This window comes from Triturus cristatus, chromosome 7 (genome assembly GCF_964204655.1).
Source record: "Triturus cristatus chromosome 7, aTriCri1.1, whole genome shotgun sequence".
Taxonomy (NCBI): domain Eukaryota; kingdom Metazoa; phylum Chordata; class Amphibia; order Caudata; family Salamandridae; genus Triturus; species Triturus cristatus.
Window position 1 is genome coordinate 1,089,675,771 of NC_140590.1, and position 26,285 is coordinate 1,089,702,055.

At 43.4% G+C, this 26,285-nt stretch overlaps 1 protein-coding gene across 1 annotated transcript in view; it reads right to left on the bottom strand.

The window, feature by feature from the left end:
- LOC146811143 (uncharacterized) overlaps nt 1-26,285 on the bottom strand; it is a 198,812-nt gene that overhangs the window by 119,951 nt on the left and 52,576 nt on the right. The window contains exon 3 of the mRNA XM_085618210.1: nt 2,740-2,805. Coding sequence (XP_085474336.1) covers nt 2,740-2,805 — 66 coding nt within the window. The remainder of the gene's footprint in view (nt 1-2,739; nt 2,806-26,285) is intronic.

Here is a 26,285-nt window from a genome sequence, read left to right on the forward strand (position 1 = left end):
GGTCTGCTGTGCATTAGTGAGTAAGCGACCTATTACTAACTGTTGTGCTGTCGACATTCACTGGAAGTGTCCGGTAGCCACCCTGCCCACGTGTTGCGTGCCAATTCGGCTGTGGTATCTGGCAGGACTGTGTGTAGTCTCCAGTGGTGGCTATTGCATCGCTCGGTCAAGTTCAGCTGCTGCATGCCCGCCTCATGCTGTGGTCACCCTACATGATGTGAGTAGCCCCAACAGGGTTTGTGGTGGTGTCCAGCCCAGTATCACTTCTCTGTGTGTTGTCTCGGTCATTCAGTCTTCTCTGACTACCATTCCTTGACGCGACTCAAGCAGAGCTGACCGAGGAGGTGCAGCGTCAGCATCGCTCTCTAAAAGCGGCCCGATTCCACTCCCAAGGGTGTTCTGGCCTGATCACTTATCGGGGGTGTGGTACGCTGAACCAGGGCCTCTCCGGGAAGAGCTGCTCCCCTGGCTTACACTTGTGGTACCTCTAGATGTCACTCTCATGCCCTGCGGTCGTGGCCTGGGCCCGATCCGACTCTCGGACACACAGGGCTATACTTCAGGTGAGGATGCATGTTATGGCGACTTCCTCACTTGTCTGATGCTCCCCTCTGCACACGGGCAGCCAGAGTGTCTCACTGACCTGTTTCACAGGCTCCCAGCAGCTCCCATGTGGCCCAGCTCTCGGCAAAGCTCGTGCTTCTCTCCTCTTTCTCTACCACGGGACTGATGCCATCTGACTAGTGATCCTGTCACTTCCCGCTCCTGCTGCCTGGTCAGGGAGCCCCCGCTATCCGTTAGGCCTCACCTCTCCCCTTCACGTTTCTCGCCAGGCTCCGCAGGCCATGCCCATGGTCCAGCCGCATGCTGGTTCCCCTCCGCTGTCGCCACTCTGAGGTCCGCAGGCAGTGAGACTAATCCACACCAGCCTCCAGCTTGTTTTGAAATCCTTACTGTGCCAGTGTTTACACCGCCACAACTGCGTTTGCTGCCACCGGTGATCCATCTCGTACACCCGCGTCGGCCGTCAAGGCCTCAGGCGCCTGCTCCATCGATGATCTGCGTGCCCATGGGGACTCTAAGTGACGATCGGCGACTGTACGCATACACAAGCCTGTTACCTCATCAAGGGCCATATGTAGGAACCCCAATACCGGTCGGTAACGGCCGATTTTCGGTAAATATCCTGTTACCGACCGGTATTCAGGCTTTTGGTATGTAGGGGGCACATTTCAGGATTCGGTAATTTACCGAATCGGTAAAATTACCGATTCGGTAGAATCCTGAAATGATATGTAGGGGGAGTGTGTGGTTGTTGTGGGGATTCGTTATTTACCACCAACTAAAAGTTGGTGGTAAATGACGAATAGCTGTAAAAAAGCATTTATTTGCACTTTGAAGTGTGCAATGTGGCAGACATACATGCCCTTAGGGCATGTATGTGTGCCACATGTGCACATATGCAGGAATCAGGGGTGCAACAGGGTGTCACTGTGACACCCTGCCACCCTTGATTGTGCTCCCCCCATTACCGAATCGGTATTTACCGATTCGGTAATGGTAACTGGCTTCCCATTGATTCCTATGGGCCTCCTGGCCCATAGGAATCAATGGGAAGCCTGTTACCATTACCGAATCGGTAAATACCGATTCTAAATTACCGACCCATTCCGATTCGGTAAATATTACCGATGGATTACCTACATATCATTTACCACTTCATAAATACTGAATCGGTAAAATTCGGTATTTAGGAAGTGGTAAATGTTAGGCTACCTACATATGGCCCCAAATGTGTTACGGTGGCTGGGGATTGTAATTATTTGCAGGATAATCGAGTCATTGATGTCGGAGCTCTAGAAGCTTGCGTCCGCCATGTTAGCTGGCTAGCCACGCCCCCCTAAAAGTTATAATTGTATTACTGTATTGTTGATTTTTGTCATTTTGGTCTTGTTTGACTTAGATAAAGATTACTTATTTTTCTAAACTGGTGTGGTGTCCAGCTGCAGTCGGTAGTAGGAGTAACTGCAGGGCGGTGACGTGGGGAGGGGGAGGGGCAGGGTGGGGGGTAGTAAACTATGGATTACGGAGGTTTACAGGTAAATTAAAATATAAATTAATAAAACGAATTTCGCTGCGTGCACTGCATTGCATTTGGGGATGCAGTGCATGCAACGAAATTCGTTTTATTAATTTATATGTTAATTTACCTGTAAACCTCCGTAATCCATAGTTTACTACCCCCCACCCTTCCCCTCCCCCTCCCCACGTCACCGCCCTGTAGTTACTCCTACTACCGACCGCGGCTGGTGGTGTCCATTTGTAGTGTTTTCACTGTATTACTGTTTCTGTTCACATATGCTTTCACATCTGATATAAACCTGTCTGCTCATGCTAAGCTACCAAGGGGGTGAGCAGGGGTTATTTTAAAAGTGTATCCCCATTACCCTGACTCGGAAGAAGGGTTCCTACTTGGACAAATGTCCCTACCTCTGCCAACTAGAGACCCACATTTCTAACAGGGGTGATGGGGGTGGGAGGCAGCAGCCTGTGCAACACTGACCAGCCTTTTAATTTCTTGAAAGAAGAACACATCCTCATATCTGAACACCCCACACATGACTTTTATCTATCACCCACAGCCCATTACTTTTAGAATCATCACGATGATCTGTCGCACTATCTACAATCAGGTAACTGATTCCAAAGTAAATAGAAGTAAATTAAAAACAATCTTACTTGATCCTTCAGCGCACAGCCAAGTTCACCGATCTTTTGCACTAATTGTGACAGGACAGTGCCTACCTACAAAAGAAAGAAACAAAAAGGTGAGAAGAGTCCTCCAAAGGCAGTAAAAACAGTTCTTCTGTTCAATAACTGAAGTTGTCAAATTATTAGTACTTATTGCCACACTTAAAAGGTTTTCTGTAGTAATCTGCTAAACTGTTATCTACTTGTTTAAGCTGTGATGTCATCTATTGAGCTATGGAATGTTACTGTTTGAATCCAAGGGGCTGCTGCGACAGTTCCCTGGAACCTGTGGAGATGAACAGTTATTAAACCTTGAGCTCATACACTTACCTGTCCTGTGGTAATTACTTCAAAATTGGTGACGAGTTGGTTTGACCATTCGATATCACCATCCACGTGTGCAGCTGTTTGTCATGGTTCCAGTGCTTTGCAGGTGACAGGTCTGCGGAGAAGCGTCAACCGAAAGATCCTTCTGAGTCTCTGGTGGTTCACCCCTGTTTTGGTCCTGGTGTCTGTCAGGCGAATATCTGTGGTGTTTTGGCGTTTTTGGTAGCTCACCCTGTTTTGCCATCAGTGGGACGTCGGTCCTGATGTCTGCTGGGCAACCACCATCTGTGTATCGCACTTGGGACTTTCTATGCAGTGGTGTGGTCTCTGCATGTCTCGGACTGCTTCCGCATAGCAGAGATGTACTATCTGCTGAGTTCTAGGTTGGATCTGTTCTTTGTGGGGCCGGTGCAAAGCTAAGGTACTGTTTGCCGTTGTCTGGTCTGATTCTGCCATTTTCCGTCACCTCTTGACCCTTTCCCTCCGACATTCAGTCCTGAATGATGACGCAGTGGAATGTGGTCGTTTTACCTCGTGAGCGTTCAGGGCTTGTCTGACGTTTGTTTTGCTGTCAGCGTTCTCCCGGAAGAGCGTGGAGTGTCCCTGACAACGGCAGCAGCGTGACTGACGTCTGACGTGTCATCAGCATTCTTCGTAGAGAGTGTGGTATATCTCCATGTCTACGGCAGCAGAAATCATTGTTGTCTCGCGTCTGACGTGAAGCGTTGCAACCAAGATTGCTCTGAACTCTGAAGAACACGGAGTAACAAAATCGGCAAGGTTGAAATATTTGAAGAGCGGCGGTTAATAATAGGAGCAATTCACAAGTACTCTGCTTTCATTGTAATTCTAGCTTGAAATATTTTTTTTATTTAATAGAGTGTAGTTGTTCACTTAAGGGACTATTTTCCTTTTGGACATATGTGCTGTGTATCTTTTGATTCTAGAATTTTTCGCGGCACCTATGTTTTTTTTAATCTGCTTCTTCATTTCCAGGTTGACTTCGTAACTTATAGAATTGGCTTATGGTTAATTTTCATTGTTGGTTATAATTTTTAAATAGTACAATTTTACAATGTAGAGTGTTCAAGCACCTCCTCCATTTTTACAGCTTCCAGGAGACCCTCCGGTAAAATGGAAGGTTTGGTATAGAGCTTTCACAAAGTATTTAGGAGCTATGGGGGGCTTTAGATTCAGTTCGGAACATAAGAGATTTATTCTTGAACACAACCTAGGTTTAGAAGGACAAGCTGTTTTGGAACACTTACCCCCTCTGGAAGTTCCAGAAGGTAAAGAACCTCTCAACGAGTATGACCAAGCAGTAGCCATGTTAGAGAAGCAATTCGATGTAGAGGGCAGTTTGGTTGTAGCGAGGCATTCATTTTTTACTAGAGAACAGGAAAATGATAAAAGTATCTTATGTTGCCGCGTTACATATTCTCGCATCTGAATTTGAATTTGAACAGTTTACGTCCCAACTTATAAGGGACCAAGTTGTGGCACATTGCAAAGACAAAAAAGTGCAACAGAAGTTATTGACATTAAAAAATCCATCGTTAGAAGAGACTATTACTATCGTAAAAAGTATTGAACTGTCTCAGTTAGCGTCTAAAGAGTTGAAAGCTGATAAGATGAATGTTGGGGCAGTAAAGGAAAACATGAGCCAACAGATAAACAAGTTAATGTAAAGCATGGAAACAAGAAAACTTCTTACAGACCTGAGAAGAAATTGAACCCTCAAAAGAGTTTGTGCACGAAATGTGGTTTTTCTTCGCACTATCTCAATGCTCGCATTTGCCCTGCTAAGAATGCATCGTGTCACAAATGTGGGAAGGTTGGGCATTTTGCGAAGATGTGCATGTCAATGGGCAATCCAGTTAATTCTTTTCATGTGGATGTAGATAATGGTGAACAAATGGGTGACATGGTGAGTTCCTTGAGGGATTTTATTGTAGTGGTTAAAGATGACTCTGATGGGTGTGTTGATCCAGTCGTGAAGGTACTTGTGAATGGTAAGTCCCTTCAACGCTTGGTTGATTCCGGGGCGCACATGACCATGGTCACAGAAGAGTTGTTTGAGAGTGTTTGGCAGGACAAGCCTCTCGAAGCACCTGACAGGAATCCTGTATCCTATGAGGGCAGGAAAATTGAGCTTAAAGTTTTTTTTTAAACTAGCTTGATCTTCAAAGAGAGGCGCCTTTTGGGGAAGTTGTATGTGGCAAAGAAAGGACTCAACATTTTAGGGTGGTATCACCGAGGTTTATTTGCAATGACTCTTAGACCAGGTACTAAGGAGCAAGTCTCGGGGGTGAATGAGTCTCAACAGCCTGAGTGTGTGACGGAATGGTGTGACAAGTTCATGAGTGTGTGCGCTGATGGTTTGGGGTGCATTAAAGGATTTAAGCACTTTATTAAAGTGAAGGATCAGGCTACCCCGGTGAAGCACAAACTGCGCAATGTGCCGTATAGTGTGAGAGATGATCTGTTGTGTGAATTGAAAAGATTATGTGAGTCTGGTGTTATTGAACCGGTGGAGTCATCCTTATGGTTGTCTCCATTGGTCGTCGCCCGTAAGAAGGATCAAAGTTTGAGAATGTGCATTGATTTGCGCAGTCTCAACAAAGAAATTTGGGTTGACTCCCATCCTCTTCCCCGTATTGATGACATTCTTGCCAAATTTGCTGGATGCAAGTTTTTTTCTAAAATAGATCTTTCATCCGCCTACTGTCAGGTGGAGTATGACCCAAGTTGTACGTATGTGACTGCTTTTGTCTCACCTATTGGCACATTTAAGTTTGGAGAATGCCTTTTAGGCTTGCTTCTGCTGCTATAGCCTTTCAACACATCATGGCGAGTGTTCTGGACTGTTGTCTTTCAAGATGACATTCTGGTCACTGGGAGGTGTAAAGTTTCTCATGACAGACAGGTTTCAAAAGTTCTACAAAGGTTACAGGGAAAAGGCATTGTAGCTAACAAGCGGAAATGTGTGTTTGGGAAGGAGTCTATTGAATACCTGGGCCATCGTATTTCAGGTCAAGGTATTCAACATAGAGAAGGGTTGATTGAGGCTAGCCGGAATGCTACCTGTCCTGACTCTAAAGAACATGTTTCCTCATTCCTGGGTGTGTGTGAGTTTTACTCTAAATTCATCCCTAATTTTGCTGCCAAAGCTGGCCATTTACGTGAACTTCTCAAGAGAAAGGTTGTTTTTGTGTGGGATTAGAGGTGCCAAGATGAGTTTCTTCGCATTAAGGAAGAGTTAGGTATGTGCAAAGTACTTACACCTTTTGATCCACTTTTACAATGTATTGTATCAGTTGATGCTAGTGTTGATGGTTTGGGTGGCATGATTACACAAGTGAAACATGGTAAGGAGCATACAATTGGGTTTGCTTCTCGAGCTTTACGTCCTAGTGAAAATAACTACTCTGTCATAGAAAGAGGGATGTTGGCCTGCTGCTGGGCATTTGAAAGGTTTAAGTGTTTTCTTTGGGGCAAGTCCTTAAAGTTACTTACGGACCACAAACCACTCATTCCCATACTCAACGGTCACATTGTTAAAGAGCGTACTCCTAGTATAGCGAGATTGAGTTCAAAGCTTTTGCAGTACAATTTTGACATTGCACACATCTCAGGTGGGAAAAATATCAGGGCAGATTTTCTTTCAAGATCACCTCTTCCCCTGGCTCAAGAGGAGTTGTTTCTGGGTGACGAAGATGAGGAATGCTTGATTGCTGCAGTTGATGTTTGTGGTATGGGATGTTTCGCTGAAAAGGAGTGGTTTGAAGCTCTGCAAACAGATTCTGTTTAAAGGAGAGTGAAATAACACATTGTTTTAGGCTGGCCTAAAGAAAAGCATATTGATGCTGAACTTCAACCCTTTTCCAAGATTTCCATTGAGCTTACATTGGAGGGTGGGGAGTTAATTTTGCGTGGTGACAAGTTTGTACCACCGGAATCCTTGAGGCCAGGCATCATCACTTTGGGCCATGAAGGTCATTTGGGACAAACCAGCATAAAGAGAAGAATTTGCTCTGTTTATTGGTGGCCTTCAATGGACACGCAGATTGATGAGGTTGTTAAGGAGTGTGTAGTTTTCTGCTCGAGTGATAAGGTCATCAAGAGTGCTCCTCCCCCTGTACAAGTGGTTGTACCACCCACTAAACCGTGGATGAAGTTAGCTGTAGATTTTGTAGGGCTTTTTAATGCTCTTCCCCATAGATACAAGTTTGCGTTGGTGGTAGCTGACTATCATAGCAAGTGGTGGGAAGTCTATTTTATGGTTGCTCCCAACACTAGGGAGGTCTTTCGTTTTTTTCAAAGTTTGTTTTCCAGGGAAGGCTTTCCCAAGGAGATTGTCCCAGATAACGGAGTGCAATTTACGTCTAAAGAGATGTCAGAGTTTCTATCCCAGTCTGGCATCTTACACCGTCGTGGGGCTTTATATCATCCCCAGGCCAATGGTTTCATTGAGCGCATGAATCATATCCTGGTTGAGTGCGTGCAGTTGGCTCTATCTAATGGTGTTGACATCAAGGATGCTGTCCATAGTATGTTATGGGCGTACCGCACTACTCCTGTCCAGGCCATGGGTAAAAGTCTGTTTGAATTGTTGCATGGAAGAATTGCAACTTTTGACATGTGCCCTGCCTGGATGTGAAAGTGGGGTCGGCGTTCAAAGGTGGGGACATCGAACAGCCCTTTGTTTGTTTCTCATGATTCAGATTTGAGTGCAAACAAAACCACCTGTGATGCTTCCAGTAATGTTGCCAAACATTTGTTTAATTCAAAGGTTACTGTTGGCGCTTGGGTCAAAATCCAGCTTCCAACTAAAATGCCAAAAGGGTTGTCCAAGTTCAGTTCCCCTGTTAAGATGGATGCTATTTCACGTTTTGCTGTAAGGGTCAATGGGAAGCATTGGTGGAACTGTTCTACGGTTTACAAGATTCACAAAAACCTGGTTCTCAAAATAAGACTTGAGAGTGGTGTTGAGAAGAATGGTGAGTTGGGTCCATCTCAATATCCATCTAATCCCAATTCTTCAATTGTGCGTAGGAGTCTTGAAGAAGTGTTCCTCCTAAACGCATGGATCTGTAGTTCCTCCTAGGTTTATTTTGTTGTCTTATTATCCTGGATCAACTTTTGATTTTCTTCCCATGTGTTATTACTCCCTGCTTTGTCTCCTCTTCTTTTCTTTTCCTTTATTTTTTATCTTTGCTCTCAACACCCTAACCTGTTTTTCTGCTCTTCGCATCATTTTCCCTTTGCCTCTGTAACCTTTTATGAAAGAAGGGAAATATTGTAGTAATCTGCTAAACTATTATCTACTTGCTTAAACTGTGATGTCATCTATTGAGCTATGGAATGTTACTGTTTTAATCCAAGGGGCTGCTGCGACAGTTCCCTGGAAGCTGTGGAGACGAACGGTCATTAAACCTTGAGCTCATACACTTACCTGTCCTCTGGTAATTACTTCATTTTGCCTCCCATTTCCCATATTCTATGGCAATGACAGGGCACAATCGATCAACTGATCACGATGCTCATTCAAACCATTGAGAAGCACAATGCCAAACATAAGAAAATAATTGCTTATTTGTGGCCTTTAGATTCTCACATGAAGTGTGCTAGGAATCATGTTTTAATTAACCACGTCCATCTGCCATTTCACATTTGGCGTTGATAACATTTTTTACTTTTATCTTCAGGGCCCCATTCCTTCTTGAAATTGGGATGTCATCTCACAGCACTAAGAATATAAATCTATTTGGAGGGCCAGGCACGTGAGTGACCCACTTATGTTCAGGCTAGCCTCTCCCCCGGCTGATGAGATCAGAAATGTCTTTTTGACAGTTTAGGTGGTTCTCTGCTTGCACCATTTCCTGTCAAGTTCCCTGGTACACTTCTGTGGCTGGGCAGGTCTCTTGCTCACTAACTTACTTTGGAATTCTAATTCCTGAACTGGAATTTCCATTTCATTTCATTGCAATCCAACACTGCAGACAAAAGCTGCCATCACTAGGAGTTCTAAGCAAATCATACAGTTAGCTATTCGTGCATTTTCCATTAGCTTTTTGCCCTCAAAGTGAAGCCCCACTTAAATTGCTGCCTTACGTGCTCTGTTAGTTGACCCAAATGACCTCTAACCCGCCGGCATAATGATTCAGATTGTGATGGATTTGAAAGTTGTGAGAATAGCGGGCTGACTGTTTTCCTACTCCCTACATCATGAACATTGTCAACATCACTAAATATGTTTTGCGAAAGGTCAGAAGCCAAATTCGATCTACGCGTGTCCATCTATCCATTGTCTACAACATTTAAGTTGATCATATTAACTACCTTTTGCATGTTCCATATGTCTTTAGCTTCCCAGGAAGGTGGCATAGTGGAAATAACGATAGATCTGCCTGCATCACTCTAGACTAACATTTTTTATCATGTAATTGGAAGAGTTCAAGTTGCCTAGGGAATGCATTAATGATCACACAGAAGCTCCTTGATGTCTTTTTTCACCTCCCATTAATGTCAGGGCCTTTTGTGCACATATGAGCAGATGTTATTGCCATGTACTCTAACTTCTCTGGCATTATCTTATCCGTTCTAGTTGCCAGAGCCCTTCTTTCTCTTGAACACAACCACCTTTAGCCTCCGTCAAAATCAGGATTTTGTGTCCTTTATGGTTGGTGTGGAAGATGTTTAGAAAAGAAGGCTACCAGTAGTTCCTCAGGGAGAGGAAAGGAGTGGAGGTGAATCGGTGATTTAGCCTAGAAGGACTACATGTATACTATGTGTGAAGTGGGTAATCCTTTTGTTGGATTTTAATGCCCTCACACACCCTTTCAGGTGTCATGCTTCATCATCTGGGTTGCTCCTCGTCGGGCCGGCGGTGCAATGCCTAACGGGCTCCCTAAAAAGGGGCACTTTATCGGAGTTCTTTTAATCCAACAGCCGTCAGGTGAAGTGCGGGTGTGTGGGCCTGATTATTTGTAGATACAAAAAGTGAGTTAAAACAGGGTCGAAAGTACCAGTATGGAAAATCAATTTATTTTAATGGTCTCCTTCCCTGATTAAAAAGGTGTATGTAGCACTAGGTAGAGTGTAATGTCTCTAGTTGTAGTGCATGGGGTTGGTGGTCAACATGTTTCTCGCAGTGAGCTCGTGCGCTCGTGATTCGTCAGGACCTATCAAGATATCTACAATGGTAACAGGGGACTATCTATAGTATAAGTGTCTCCTAGTCACAGTCGGTCATGTGAACAAAAAAACTTATTCCTAAAATACCTGTTGAGGTCTGGTGCTACCTGTAGAAAGAACAGTACATTAAGTTGATCATTGTAGAGAAATATAGCCACAGGTATCAGGAAATATAACAAAAAAGGCTTGCAAGGTGATTCATCTCCAACATAGTTAAAATGCAACAGTGGTGACTGCTGGTGCTTGAGCGTCAGCAACTGCTCCTAAAAAGTGGTGTACCAACAAGGTGAACTATAGTGGCTAAACACCTATGTGGAACATTTAAAAACAATCAAAGCGGCAGAAAACATCATTGGACTCACCCTATTCAGTAGGACTGTAGGCCACAACAGTTCTCGGTGGACTCAGCGTGAGGCGAAGGACCTCTAAAAGTAGGTCTGAACTAGAAGGTGATAGCGAGCTTAAATAATGCAATAATCACAGCTGAAACATATGGGGACATATGGCACTATCAAGCTATTAGAAATTCGCTGGCTGATTAACCCCACGGTCATGTTATATTCCCAAAGGATGTGAGGTGAAGATAAAATTAAGATAAAATTCATGCGACTCGAGACTGTCTGCTCGTGTTGAAGTGGTCTAGTGTAAATCAGTGGGGTCGCAATTCTATGACACGAGTTCCGCTAGGGCCCAATAATTAGAGGAATTATAATAAAGAATAGGGAATCGGTCAGAGCATCGTTCTAACAACCGATGCAGACAGCCTGATGTCAGCGGGAGAGCCAATAGCTCGCGCTGGCATTACGAGAGTATCACAAGCGCTCGGGGAAAAGGAGGGGTGATTGCTGGTCTTAAAAATGAAGACACGGATTCCGTGTATTAGTACTTACATCTGCCCCGCTCACGCTCTGACTCTTGACCTACCCGAGCCACCGGGTCTGGGAGGTGACGACCTGGACGCTCGGTGGAAGTTAAATGCATCCGGTCATATCACGTGACGAGGTCACATGATCGGAGCTACAACTCGGTCGAGTAGCGAGGAGTTTATTTTTGCGGGCTGGGATAGTGTATTAGTAAGATGTTAGTGCGCAGTGTTTATCAGTCTTAGAATGAACAAAAATCTTCAAATGTGTGTGAATTACTTTCCAAAAAGGAAAGAAAAGACAGTATCGTCGGCCATCTTGGTTTGGGAAGCGAGGTGTCAATAAAGTTTTGTCTCAATTGGATGCAGAGTGGAGGCAGGATGCCAAGACAACCTCAGTAAGAAGTATCAACGGGTTCTGGTTGATAATGTGGACCTTGGTATATACTGGAGAGCATACTCGTTGCAGCAATGGTTAATTCATCTTAAGCATATGTGTACCACCGGAATCCTTGAGGCCAGGCATCATCACTTTGGGCCATGAAGGTCATTTGGGACAAACCAGCATAAAGAGAAGAATTTGCTCTGTTTATTGGTGGCCTTCAATGGACACGCAGATTGATGAGGTTGTTAAGGAGTGTGTAATTTTCTGCTCGAGTGATAAGGTCATCAAGAGTGCTCCTCCCCCTGTACAAGTGGTTGTACCACCCACTAAACCGTGGATGAAGTTAGCTGTAGATTTTGTAGGGCTTTTTAATGCTCTTCCCCATAGATACAAGTTTGCGTTGGTGGTAGCTGACTATCATAGCAAGTGGTGGGAAGTCTATTTTATGGTTGCTCCCAACACTAGGGAGGTCTTTCGTTTTTTTCAAAGTTTGTTTTCCAGGGAAGGCTTTCCCAAGGAGATTGTCCCAGATAACGGAGTGCAATTTACGTCTAAAGAGATGTCAGAGTTTCTATCCCAGTCTGGCATCTTACACCGTCGTGGGGCTTTATATCATCCCCAGGCCAATGGTTTCATTGAGCGCATGAATCATATCCTGGTTGAGTGCGTGCAGTTGGCTCTATCTAATGGTGTTGACATCAAGGATGCTGTCCATAGTATGTTATGGGCGTACCGCACTACTCCTGTCCAGGCCATGGGTAAAAGTCTGTTTGAATTGTTGCATGGAAGAATTGCAACTTTTGACATGTGCCCTGCCTGGATGTGAAAGTGGGGTCGGCGTTCAAAGGTGGGGACATCGAACAGCCCTTTGTTTGTTTCTCATGATTCAGATTTGAGTGCAAACAAAACCACCTGTGATGCTTCCAGTAATGTTGCCAAACATTTGTTTAATTCAAAGGTTACTGTTGGCGCTTGGGTCAAAATCCAGCTTCCAACTAAAATGCCAAAAGGGTTGTCCAAGTTCAGTTCCCCTGTTAAGATGGATGCTATTTCACGTTTTGCTGTAAGGGTCAATGGGAAGCATTGGTGGAACTGTTCTACGGTTTACAAGATTCACAAAAACCTGGTTCTCAAAATAAGACTTGAGAGTGGTGTTGAGAAGAATGGTGAGTTGGGTCCATCTCAATATCCATCTAATCCCAATTCTTCAATTGTGCGTAGGAGTCTTGAAGAAGTGTTCCTCCTAAACGCATGGATCTGTAGTTCCTCCTAGGTTTATTTTGTTGTCTTATTATCCTGGATCAACTTTTGATTTTCTTCCCATGTGTTATTACTCCCTGCTTTGTCTCCTCTTCTTTTCTTTTCCTTTATTTTTTATCTTTGCTCTCAACACCCTAACCTGTTTTTCTGCTCTTCGCATCATTTTCCCTTTGCCTCTGTAACCTTTTATGAAAGAAGGGAAATATTGTAGTAATCTGCTAAACTATTATCTACTTGCTTAAACTGTGATGTCATCTATTGAGCTATGGAATGTTACTGTTTTAATCCAAGGGGCTGCTGCGACAGTTCCCTGGAAGCTGTGGAGACGAACGGTCATTAAACCTTGAGCTCATACACTTACCTGTCCTCTGGTAATTACTTCATTTTGCCTCCCATTTCCCATATTCTATGGCAATGACAGGGCACAATCGATCAACTGATCACGATGCTCATTCAAACCATTGAGAAGCACAATGCCAAACATAAGAAAATAATTGCTTATTTGAGGCCTTTAGATTCTCACATGAAGTGTGCTAGGAATCATGTTTTAATTAACCACGTCCATCTGCCATTTCACATTTGGCGTTGATAACATTTTTTACTTTTATCTTCAGGGCCCCATTCCTTCTTGAAATTGGGATGTCATCTCACAGCACTAAGAATATAAATCTATTTGGAGGGCCAGGCACGTGAGTGACCCACTTATGTTCAGGCTAGCCTCTCCCCCGGCTGATGAGATCAGAAATGTCTTTTTGACAGTTTAGGTGGTTCTCTGCTTGCACCATTTCCTGTCAAGTTCCCTGGTACACTTCTGTGGCTGGGCAGGTCTCTTGCTCACTAACTTACTTTGGAATTCTAATTCCTGAACTGGAATTTCCATTTCATTTCATTGCAATCCAACACTGCAGACAAAAGCTGCCATCACTAGGAGTTCTAAGCAAATCATACAGTTAGCTATTCGTGCATTTTCCATTAGCTTTTTGCCCTCAAAGTGAAGCCCCACTTAAATTGCTGCCTTACGTGCTCTGTTAGTTGACCCAAATGACCTCTAACCCGCCGGCATAATGATTCAGATTGTGATGGATTTGAAAGTTGTGAGAATAGCGGGCTGACTGTTTTCCTACTCCCTACATCATGAACATTGTCAACATCACTAAATATGTTTTGAGAAAGGTCAGAAGCCAAATTCGATCTACGCGTGTCCATCTATCCATTGTCTACAACATTTAAGTTGATCATATTAACTACCTTTTGCATGTTCCATATGTCTTTAGCTTCCCAGGAAGGTGGCATAGTGGAAATAACGATAGATCTGCCTGCATCACTCTAGACTAACATTTTTTATCATGTAATTGGAAGAGTTCAAGTTGCCTAGGGAATGCATTAATGATCACACAGAAGCTCCTTGATGTCTTTTTTCACCTCCCATTAATGTCAGGGCCTTTTGTGCACATATGAGCAGATGTTATTGCCATGTACTCTAACTTCTCTGGCATTATCTTATCCGTTCTAGTTGCCAGAGCCCTTCTTTCTCTTGAACACAACCACCTTTAGCCTCCGTCAAAATCAGGATTTTGTGTCCTTTATGGTTGGTGTGGAAGATGTTTAGAAAAGAAGGCTACCAGTAGTTCCTCAGGGAGAGGAAAGGAGTGGAGGTGAATCGGTGATTTAGCCTAGAAGGACTACATGTATACTATGTGTGAAGTGGGTAATCCTTTTGTTGGATTTTAATGCCCTCACACACCCTTTCAGGTGTCATGCTTCATCATCTGGGTTGCTCCTCGTCGGGCCGGCGGTGCAATGCCTAACGGGCTCCCTAAAAAGGGGCACTTTATCGGAGTTCTTTTAATCCAACAGCCGTCAGGTGAAGTGCGGGTGTGTGGGCCTGATTATTTGTAGATACAAAAAGTGAGTTAAAACAGGGTCGAAAGTACCAGTATGGAAAATCAATTTATTTTAATGGTCTCCTTCCCTGATTAAAAAGGTGTATGTAGCACTAGGTAGAGTGTAATGTCTCTAGTTGTAGTGCATGGGGTTGGTGGTCAACATGTTTCTCGCAGTGAGCTCGTGCGCTCGTGATTCGTCAGGACCTATCAAGATATCTACAATGGTAACAGGGGACTATCTATAGTATAAGTGTCTCCTAGTCACAGTCGGTCATGTGAACAAAAAAACTTATTCCTAAAATACCTGTTGAGGTCTGGTGCTACCTGTAGAAAGAACAGTACATTAAGTTGATCATTGTAGAGAAATATAGCCACAGGTATCAGGAAATATAACAAAAAAGGCTTGCAAGGTGATTCATCTCCAACATAGTTAAAATGCAACAGTGGTGACTGCTGGTGCTTGAGCGTCAGCAACTGCTCCTAAAAAGTGGTGTACCAACAAGGTGAACTATAGTGGCTAAACACCTATGTGGAACATTTAAAAACAATCAAAGCGGCAGAAAACATCATTGGACTCACCCTATTCAGTAGGACTGTAGGCCACAACAGTTCTCGGTGGACTCAGCGTGAGGCGAAGGACCTCTAAAAGTAGGTCTGAACTAGAAGGTGATAGCGAGCTTAAATAATGCAATAATCACAGCTGAAACATATGGGGACATATGGCACTATCAAGCTATTAGAAATTCGCTGGCTGATTAACCCCACGGTCATGTTATATTCCCAAAGGATGTGAGGTGAAGATAAAATTAAGATAAAATTCATGCGACTCGAGACTGTCTGCTCGTGTTGAAGTGGTCTAGTGTAAATCAGTGGGGTCGCAATTCTATGACACGAGTTCCGCTAGGGCCCAATAATTAGAGGAATTATAATAAAGAATAGGGAATCGGTCAGAGCATCGTTCTAACAACCGATGCAGACAGCCTGATGTCAGCGGGAGAGCCAATAGCTCGCGCTGGCATTACGAGAGTATCACAAGCGCTCGGGGAAAAGGAGGGGTGATTGCTGGTCTTAAAAATGAAGACACGGATTCCGTGTATTAGTACTTACATCTGCCCCGCTCACGCTCTGACTCTTGACCTACCCGAGCCACCGGGTCTGGGAGGTGACGACCTGGACGCTCGGTGGAAGTTAAATGCATCCGGTCATATCACGTGACGAGGTCACATGATCGGAGCTACAACTCGGTCGAGTAGCGAGGAGTTTATTTTTGCGGGCTGGGATAGTGTATTAGTAAGATGTTAGTGCGCAGTGTTTATCAGTCTTAGAATGAACAAAAATCTTCAAATGTGTGTGAATTACTTTCCAAAAAGGAAAGAAAAGACAGTATCGTCGGCCATCTTGGTTTGGGAAGCGAGGTGTCAATAAAGTTTTGTCTCAATTGGATGCAGAGTGGAGGCAGGATGCCAAGACAACCTCAGTAAGAAGTATCAACGGGTTCTGGTTGATAATGTGGACCTTGGTATACACTGGAGAGCATACTCGTTGCAGCAATGGTTAATTCATCTTAAGCATATGTGAAGATCAAGGCAGAAGAGTGGACCAGTTGCCAAGAGCATGTCACGCTAAAGCTTGAGGGCTCCCCAGGGAATATCATCATTAAGCCCAGTAACATTGGAAGACAGACGGTGTATCCATCTCTGTTCCTTCTTAAAAAGACTGTGTTGTGACAATTGAGGGTTGGTTTCTAGAACCAGCCATTTAACAGAGTCTGGGGAATGTTGTTTCTCTAGAAAATGGGCACTGATTTTGGTGTTCTGTTTTTTGCACCGAAAATTGCTGCGATGTTCAGAGATTCGCAATTTGATTGGTCTAGTCGTCATCCCTATATAGTACAGATTACAGGGACATGTAAGGAGATAAATGCAATTACTGGTGTTGCAGTTAGTATGTGACCTCAGTTCCCAAGTAAAAGTAGTATTAAGGGTGACGGTTTTATTTACAGATGTGAATGTACAGGCAGTACACATGCCACACGGAAAATGTCCTTTCACTGCAGGCAGTTGCCAGAGTGTGTTCTGTGTGGGTTTGATTTTGGGTCTCGGTCTGGTTTGTATTACCAAGTCTTTAATGTTTTTGGTGCGTCTGTATGCAAATCTAGGTGGTTCAAGGTTCATTTGCCCAGTATTAAGGATATTCCAGTGTTTCTTAAGAACCTTAACAACTTGGTTGGTGTTGGGTGAGAAGGTTGTGACACAGGTAAGGATGTCCGAAACAGTAGTGGTGTTCTCTCTGGGTTCCAAAAGGGCTTCTCTGTTGTTATTTCGTGCCCGTTTTTTGGACTTGGTGATACTTTTCAACGGGTATTGTCTTTCTCTTAATTTATTGGAAAGGATTTCTGCTTCACTTTTGAAAGTATCAATAGTGCTACAGTTTCGTCTCAATCTAAGAAACTGCCCAAAGGGCAAATTCTCCTTGAGAGCTCTCGGGTGGTGACTGGTAAAGTGAAGCAGGCTATTACGATCAGTGCTCTTCTTGTAAAGAGTCGTGGATAGAATACCCTCGCTCAACATAATGGTTAGGTCGAGGAATGCGATTTGTGAGGGGGACGCTGTGATGGTGAAATTGAGGTGGGAGTTCAAATGGTTGAGCCATGTATAGAATGCTTCGTAGCTCCCAGAATCTCCTGACCAAAAAATCAAAATGTCATCTATGAATCGTCTCCATAGTAGAATGTTTTGACGGTATGGATTCGTATCACAGAAGATATGTAACCCCTCAAACCAGGCCATATACAAACAGGCTAGACTCGGAGCAAAGGTACTTCCCATGGAAGTACCTTGAGTCTGGTGGTATAATTGGCCTTTAAACTCGAAAAAGTTTTCTGTAAGGGCTATGGTGGCACATTCAATGATGAAGGACACTGGAGTCGGTGATTCCCAAAGTTCACCTCCAAGTACCTCCTCGATCACTTCAAGAGTTGCCCTTTGTGGAATGTTAGTATATAGGGCTTCCACGTCTAGAGTGATGAGGAAGTTGACGTTATGAGTATCCTCTGTTTGATCCAATAGGCGTAGAACATCCGTCGTGTCCTGTATGTAAGAAGGCGTGCGTTTCACTAAAGGTTGCAAAAAATGATCGCAGAACTGTGACAACGGTTCTAGAATTGAGTTAATGCCCGATACTATGGGGCGTCCAGGTACTGGTGTGACCCCCTTGTGAATCTTTGGTAGAACATAGAAATAGGGGGTCCTTGGTTCTTTTTGGATTAAGAAGGAAGCCTCCTTCTCACTTAACCAACCGTTGCTTTCTGCGGAGTCAACCAAACCAGTAATAGTAGTTTTAAGACGTTGAGTGGGGTTGTTCGGAATCGGTGTATAGTACTTCCTGTTGCCCAATTGACGCAGACACTCGTTGTCATAATCAGTGGTTGCCATTATAACAGTGGCCCCACCTTTGTCAGCCTGTTTGATGGTGTGGAAGATGCCCTCATAAATGCTGCCACCTCGATAAAGAGATTAATTAACTGTCATGAAAACTATGATAAATTACTAAACTCTATGAGCACTCAAACTCATAGGCATTCCCTCTCTAAAGGCCTAAGATGTAACCATGCCAGTATTAAGCTTCAACCTACACAACCCTTTGCCCAGGACAATTCTAAGAATGCCGTACCTCAATACATTAATTACTATTCCGACAACATTAGCATTTCTTTTTCTAATGCTAGCAAAGCTTACCAAACGCACTCTCCAGTACCAACCTGTCCTAGGCCTCTTTTGCCCACCACCAACCTCCTGAATTGTTCATCATACCTGTGTGTACCTGACCCACACGTATAGGAACATGATCATACACAGGAGGATTTATGCACAGATTTGATGCTTTCAAGAAAGCATGTATGAGAACCAGTCTTATTATTCCAAAACCTTTCCCTTGCATTTGATGCTAATGCAAATTTGTTAAGACCTAGGCCATAAACTGAAGGTCAGGGAAGAGCGATTAAAATACTTAACCGGAGAAGGAAAACCCTGATGCAGAAGCAGTGGAAGAGTTTTGGAAAATTGAATGCTACAGGTTATATGAATAGCGTGATGGCTAGTGAGAGAACTGTGGCTCCTAAAGAGAGCTCAGGGGAAAAATCGATGGTAGGACACGAAGAATATAATACAATTATTGTGACTGAGAGGTTACTATGTCTGAAAAGGGAAAGTTGATCAACAGACCATGGAGAATCTCTTGACCAACAAAAACATATCTTCCCTTGCCAAATTCACTTTGGTTGGAGTATTTTCAGCAGCCCCTCCTATCTATAGTTTATTTGCCATTAAATAAGCTGCATGTTTAAATGATCTCTTCCACATGTTATGGGGATTTGTGAAGTATCGGGTGAACGGCTTCACACATCTTTATAGAAAACAACTGTTTTTTTGCAGTGCCAAGAAAGGTACAGAGTTTTGTGCCTATACTAAGGGTTCAAATTCACATGATAGCCATCACTGGTGCCTACTGTCCTCATTACTGCTCATGTTAGAAGTTATCAATATTTCCTCTATTTTCATCAAGCTGTGCATGAACAGATATTATCACCTGATAGTATTACGGAAGAAAATGACAGTCAGAGCCAGTATGGCATGCTGGACTATGAGGTCATGTACTATATTTAGAAATGTGTAGAAACTATCTCATCCCAATCTGAGAAACTTTCTCCTGACGCATGTTATATCAGGAAAATATTTTACAGTCTGACAGGTAGCAACTTTGTACAGTCAAGGAGGTGTTCTAGGAGTGGAATCACTATACTTTATAGTCCCGACATCAAATCATGGTATATACAGATCACTGTGACCGTCAACATTTTAAATCTGCGCAGTTGTGGTGACTTCTCTTCCCGGATTATGACTGCCTAATAAACTGGACAATGAAGCAGAATGACAGATACCCTCTCCAGGAACAGAAAGCACCAGAGAAACTTGTAACAACACCGATCATCCCAATTGAATATATCAATGGTATTGTGGATGATGACTTCAAGAACAAACTATCCTCAGAAACTGTGTGTTTGGAACTGGGATGGCTAATTGTCAAGATGGGTCAGTGGCTGATCACAATCTACTGCATAGGAATGGGAAATTGGATCTCCTCTTACAGGACGTAAAACTATTTGTCTTAAGGCTTGACACAACACACACTTGGATATTCCTTTGGAGACGACTATGACTTACAGCCACAGGGTATTGTTGGGAGATATTTGTTAAGAATGCCAGAGCGTAGGTAGGAACTTGTGACATGTACCGTCTCCCAATCTGAGACAAAACAGCATTGAGGACTCGTATCATTCATCTCTGTGCCTCCCATTCCTTGCTATTCTGATTACAAGAACCTGATACCCAACTTGACCAGGTGTATGATTTTGCCTTTTTGTTGGCTGGGGTGGTAGATCTTCTCATGTAAAATGATCATTTTGTTTCCTTGAAGAATTTTCCTCCATGATGAAACTAAGGGCCTGATTTAGATTGTGGTGGATGGGTTACTCCATCACAATGGTGATGGATATCCCGTCCACCGAAATATAAATCCCATAGGGTATAATGGAATTTATATGTAGGAACCCATCCGCCAAGATGTAAATAAGTCCCTAAGTGACTGCAGAATATTGTACAGCTTCATGAAATATCTTTTATCATCTTATTTCTGACTAAGGGCCCAGATTTCATGTGCAGGTTTACGACCACATTTTCTTTCTCAATATGATATCAGCCTGATTATGTAGATCACACCAACCAAGCTTATTGGTTATTCCAAACTAGTTAAGCAGGAGATAGTCAGTTTTTTCCATTGTTATCTACCATCCAAAAACTATTGGGTACACCATCTTTGGTTAGCCAAGTTCTAGTTAATACTTCTCCCTGCACATCTAAACAGTGTTGTTCCTCATCCTACTGTCTGCATGTGCAACATGTACTCCACTTACTGGATGATGCAGGGAGAATGTGTCCCAACCCGTCCATGTAGGGGCAACAAAAGAAAATCGGTGCTATTGTGCAAAAAACACAGAATGATCTCCACAAAGCCAAAACTAGAAAATGTTTGTTTACTTGAAAAACTAACTCCCTCAGTTATCTGTTCCAAGTGAGCGCATGTGGTGTCCATAAAAGCATCTGGCTAGCATGACATTTCATGTTGCAAACGTGGGTCTTGGATCGTTTTTAGATGACCATAGACATTATCCCTTTATCTTTTTGACTAGGACTAAACTGCAGCAGGGCCTTTACACCCACCAATGTAGCGTGTCCTTTCTTCAACGTTTACAGGCAGAAAGCCTTTCCTGTGAGGGACCCAGCTTAAATAACCCAGATCAATCATTCAGAATATGAAGTTTGCCAATCTTAGATTCCCAGCAAGGAGGCAGCCTGTTGATTTAACTTTTGTCTCATGAAATTTGTGGTGCAGAGCAAAGTACATAAGACCCTGCCAGCCTGGATTATCACTGACGACTTATGCATTCTATTCATCATCAGTATCAACAAAAGCAAGGCCCTGCGAGAGTTCCTGAACAGTAGGGGTGCTGTCAGTATTCATGTGTTAGCTTTGCAGAATGCACCATAACCTAGCTTCATATTGTCCTTCTCAGACGTGTGAAGGTTCTTCAAATTGCCCTTGTAAGGATGCCTGAAGAGCTTTATATTTGGCTCATGGGAAACTGTACTGTGATTGTGATCATTATATTCTTTTATGTGGAAGCGCATAAGGCCGATTTTCCTAAGGATGATAGCAGAAGGAAAAAAAAGGCTTCATGGATTGCAGACAACCTCTTGCAAGTCTTCTGAGGTCTAAGAATGTTCAAGCTACTGGTTGCCATTTGGTTTTGAGTGTAACTATATAATCACCGCACATGAAGCCCTTTCTGCTAGGTTTCCCTCTGTGACATCAGTCTTCTTCAAATGGATCAGCCAGTCCACCAACCAGCGGATGCAACATCTCAGTCCTTAGACCTAGCTCAAGTGGCAATGAGTGGCTGGGATTGCATGTGTAAAGTAAGTTTTTGTCATTGTGTAAGAGAATATACTTCATCTGTGTATCTATGAGTTGTGTTCTTGTGTCATTTGTGTTTAGCATAGATACTTGTTATCTGTTTATATTTATGTGTTGAGTCATTCTAAGTATGGTTTTATTTGACTGTTGTATTGATTAGAATGATAGTCTTGCATTTATGTAAAAAGGTAGATGGCGCAGTGTCTTGTGTGTGAACGCATGATGCCATCCATTGTCATTGCCCTTCACACCTCTGCCCATAACACTGTACCCATTAACATTGTTATGTTCACTACTTCCTTGTTGAATATCTGCACAAATATAGATCGTGCAGTGCCATTTAGCACTCATTTTTAGGTCGAGCCTGAGCTAGCGTGCAAGCACTGCTCTGGCGATCTGTTGTAGTAGAGTAGGGGAGAAAAGCCCCACCCAACCCCCCACCCATATTTTTCATTGGCTTGTATCTTTGTCCTTCATAAATGCTGTCTTCTGATTCCTAAATAGGCTTGTTAGTCCCGCCTTAGTATGGCCATGTCTTCATTTGTAACCTCCCATGGCTATTGGCCCCTTTACTTGACTGCTACACGGTACGTGTACTATTTTCTTTATTAACCCCTTCAGCGCTGGGCGAATTCCGCCGCGGTGCTGAAGGGTTCGTGCGCGGGCGGGCCCATGACGGAACGGTTCCGTCATGAGCACAGCTCAACCGTGGCTCATGACGGAACCGTTCCGTCATGAGCATGGAAGGGGTTAAGTTTCTCCTACGTTAGCCACGATGACGTGCTTTGCTTACATTCAGCGCGCCATGGAAGCTTTCACTTTCAAAGTAGCAGGGACACAGCCGTTTGTTTGCAATGCCATAGGTCTTGCATTTTTTTAATTACCATGGTGTCACGTGCATGCGTTTTATGTACACAGGTGCCGCGCTTTGCTTCAGCACAGCACCCGCTTACTCTCTTGCTGCTGAAACAGTTTTGCCTGAGTGGAAGCAGCCAGCCAGTCCACAAAGACAACAGAGATGGAGACAGTGCACCAAAGTGCACCCTCTATTCCTCACTGGAGATGAAATGATGTCCCTACAACATATCTATCTACAAGTGGCGAGGAGCCTATAACTCTGACTTAGGTGTACACTCACAATGTGAGTTGCTAATGCTTCCATGAAAGGCAGGAGATGATGAAGGAAAGAGGCCTTGGCAAAGCAGTGCTCATGTCAGCACTCTGATAGGTCTGTACAAAAGTCCAGGCACAAGCATGTAGAGAGACAGATTGGTTATTCAGATGCATTTGTGATGGTGGACAGTTATGCAGTGACCCATGTAACCAATCACTACTTTTTCTTCATAGGCTGTCACTACTTTGGGTAACAAGTACATTCTTGTTGTGGTGAACCAAGCAGCCATTTATCCTGATCAGTGTTCCTTATCTATTTGCAGGGGGCCCACCCAATGCAACTAAGTCTTCATTATGTTGCCTGAGTTTAAACATTCCACAACATGTCCACTACTGAACAACTGGCTATATAGACCCAAGGAAGCAGGCTGACCATTCACTAATTGCAAATTAGCCTACTGTATACTTATAAAAAACAGTGACTTCACCATTGTTTGCCCATTTAGATGTAAATGATCTGCTAGAAGTCTGTCAGTCTTCCTTTCCTTCTGGTCATTGAAGCATTGGTAAATTCCAGGATAAATCGTCACAATGTATTATATCTTGGCTGCAAGAAATGCCACAGAATGACCTACAGGAGGTGCAAGAAAATATGACCATGATTCAAGGGAAAGACGAAAGATACATTGGATAAGTGTTGAGTTACATGTCATTAGAGTGCCTTGTTACAGAAACTATGTTTCAGTTACCTAGGTTACGGTCACCTACGTTACCATCATCTGTCAGTGAAAAACAGGGTCCTTATTCTTGCATCTGAACAACTAACTATAATTGCCTGTTAACAATACATTGTCAAGGCTGGTGACACCTGTTACTGTTTGCCTCCATGGTCAAGAAAGCCAAAAACACAATGGGCTTGACTTAAAGTTTGGTAGAAGGGGTATTCCAACACAGTGTGACAAATGTTATGGATGCCCATCTTCCTGTTAGAAGTCCCAAAGGATGTAATGCACCTGTAATGCAGAGGACAGGATATCCACCATGTTTGTGACGCAGTATTCCAAATGCCAAACTCTAAATCAGTGCCTTTGTTGCTTGCCTATCTCTTTTCTTCATTAGGCACCAGTAACATAAGATGTTCACTGCCTAGATCAGGGTTCACCAAAGTTTGTCCTGGAAGGCCAGATCCAAGCCAGATTATTAGCATATCCCTATTTAGATAAATGTAGTTATTTTGGAAATCTGGCATGGATCTGGCCCTCCAGGACCCACTTTCGAGAACCCTGGCCTAGATATGTTATGCAATTGAGTGCACTCTATAAGTGTTTTTCAATCAATCAATCAAACATTGCTTCCCATTAGCACACACTACCTTTTGCGGATCTCTTCCCTGGTCAGTTTCCTGAAGCGGTCTTCTTTGACATGGGAACCAATAACATGCTAATGTACATAAAGGTCGACTTGGGGCAAGCTGGGAGTAACCTACAAATCTCCCCATGGCAACTGTCTAAATGAATGCTTTAACAGAAATCTCAACAGCATGGTAGGTGCACCAGAGTCAACATTGAGGAGGAAATGGAACATTCTCTTTTCATGTCTGCTTTCTGCACACAGGAAGGTGCCACAGAGGGGAGTTGGGGTAGCCAATTGGAACAAGTCTTTGGACATCCAGTGCAAACCCCTTTCACCAATGTCAAGGCAGTTGTAGAGTGAAACCTGAGGTCTCCCTTAGGCAACGTCCTTTGTACCATGCCTTTAGAAGAAGATGGCTTGGTTCAATTATCTCACATTGGAATGACTCCAAGTGGGCATCAAGAGGCCATTGGATCTCACCTTGGAGCTTATAATGCCACATGCTTTAAAAACAAGTTTACCTTTCACTACACTGTTCTGAAAAATATCAGTGATGTTAACTATTTGATTTGGCACCGTGTCTTCTTGTGACACAAACCTAAAGCCTTACCATCAGCCAGTAGAGTTCATAGTGCTCCTTGTTGCTTTTGACAAGAATCATGAGGAGAGCAATTCCATCCTCCATATGCGAACAGAGGGCTGGAAAATATGGCTTTTGCCCTACAGCATTGAAACTGCAACTCCAAAAATGTTAGATGATGTTCCCCACTTACTGGATTAAAGGGACACATTTCTTGTTTTCCTTAAATTCTCAGTGGCCTTTTATGTATTTGATCATTGTTGTCTAATTTTAACCATAGAGAGCTGCATGAGCTTCCGTGGTCACATCTAGAGCCACTCCACTTACATTGTACCCAATCATTTTCAAATGGTAAACAATGATGACGACATTACCAAAATGGTGGCAGTGCCATGAAGTGATGCCCAGTGCTCAATATTGGCTTTCTCTCTGCCCAATATATATACATTGAGCCAATGACCTAGGTGTTTGAGGAGACCTGAGTGTTCCTCCATCAGTATGTGTCTCACACTCCTCTAGATCAAGCCATCATCCATTTGTGATCTTCACGTCCTTTGCAATAGACTAGCTGAACTCCAATCCTGGATTATTGTATTAGTAATGGGGTAACAGGGATCTGGACAAGCGTTTTTAGCGCCTTCACAGATTTACACCATGTTCCCCAATGGTGTATTTGGATATTGATCATTATGGAGGCGCCATTCCTATAGCATTTATAAAATAAATTCCTTGTTATTTTTATTTATCCGAATATAAAATGACTAATGTTTTCCATCACCTGTTGTTGAATCCACGCTAAATATTTATCGGAACAGAAGTCTTCATTTCATTCTGAATTTATAAATCAGATTGGATGTTTTGAAAACATCACACAATGTGAACAAATAAACCCAGTCTAAGAGACAGGATGTCGTGAAACGCATGGTGGATGTTGATATGAGTAACGCAAATGTATTAATTATGAAATATGGATTCATGAAAGTTGGGGGCATATTATCAAGAAACGGCGTTGAAATTATCGCCGCGTTAGCGCAGAAAACTGACGCTAAAGCGGAGATAATGGGCTTGATAATATGCCGCAGAGAATTCCCATAGAAGCCCATGTTCTGGTGTCAACATGGGCTTCTATGGGAATTCTCTGCGGCATATTATCAAGCCCATTATCCCGCTTTAGCGGCAGTTTTCTGCCGCTAAAGCGGCGATAATTTTAACGCAGTGCTTGATAATATGCCCCTTGATTCTTTGTTCCTGAAACACACATTCGATACCTCTAAAGTAAGCTACCGTACTTTGACAGATCTGCAGCAACTTTGTCGAACACCCACCAGTCAAAGCTTTAAAATGCTGCAGCAAGGCTCATTAGGAATGTGCCATATCGCCATCACATCACCCCCCATCTCCGGAGCTTACACTGGCTGCCGGTCAAAAGACGCATAGAGTTCAGGGCACTGACCCTGGCCTATAGAGCAATTAGAGGTTCTGGTCCAGTACACCTTAAGCAAAGACTCCGGAAATACCATCAAACCAGGGTGCTACGGT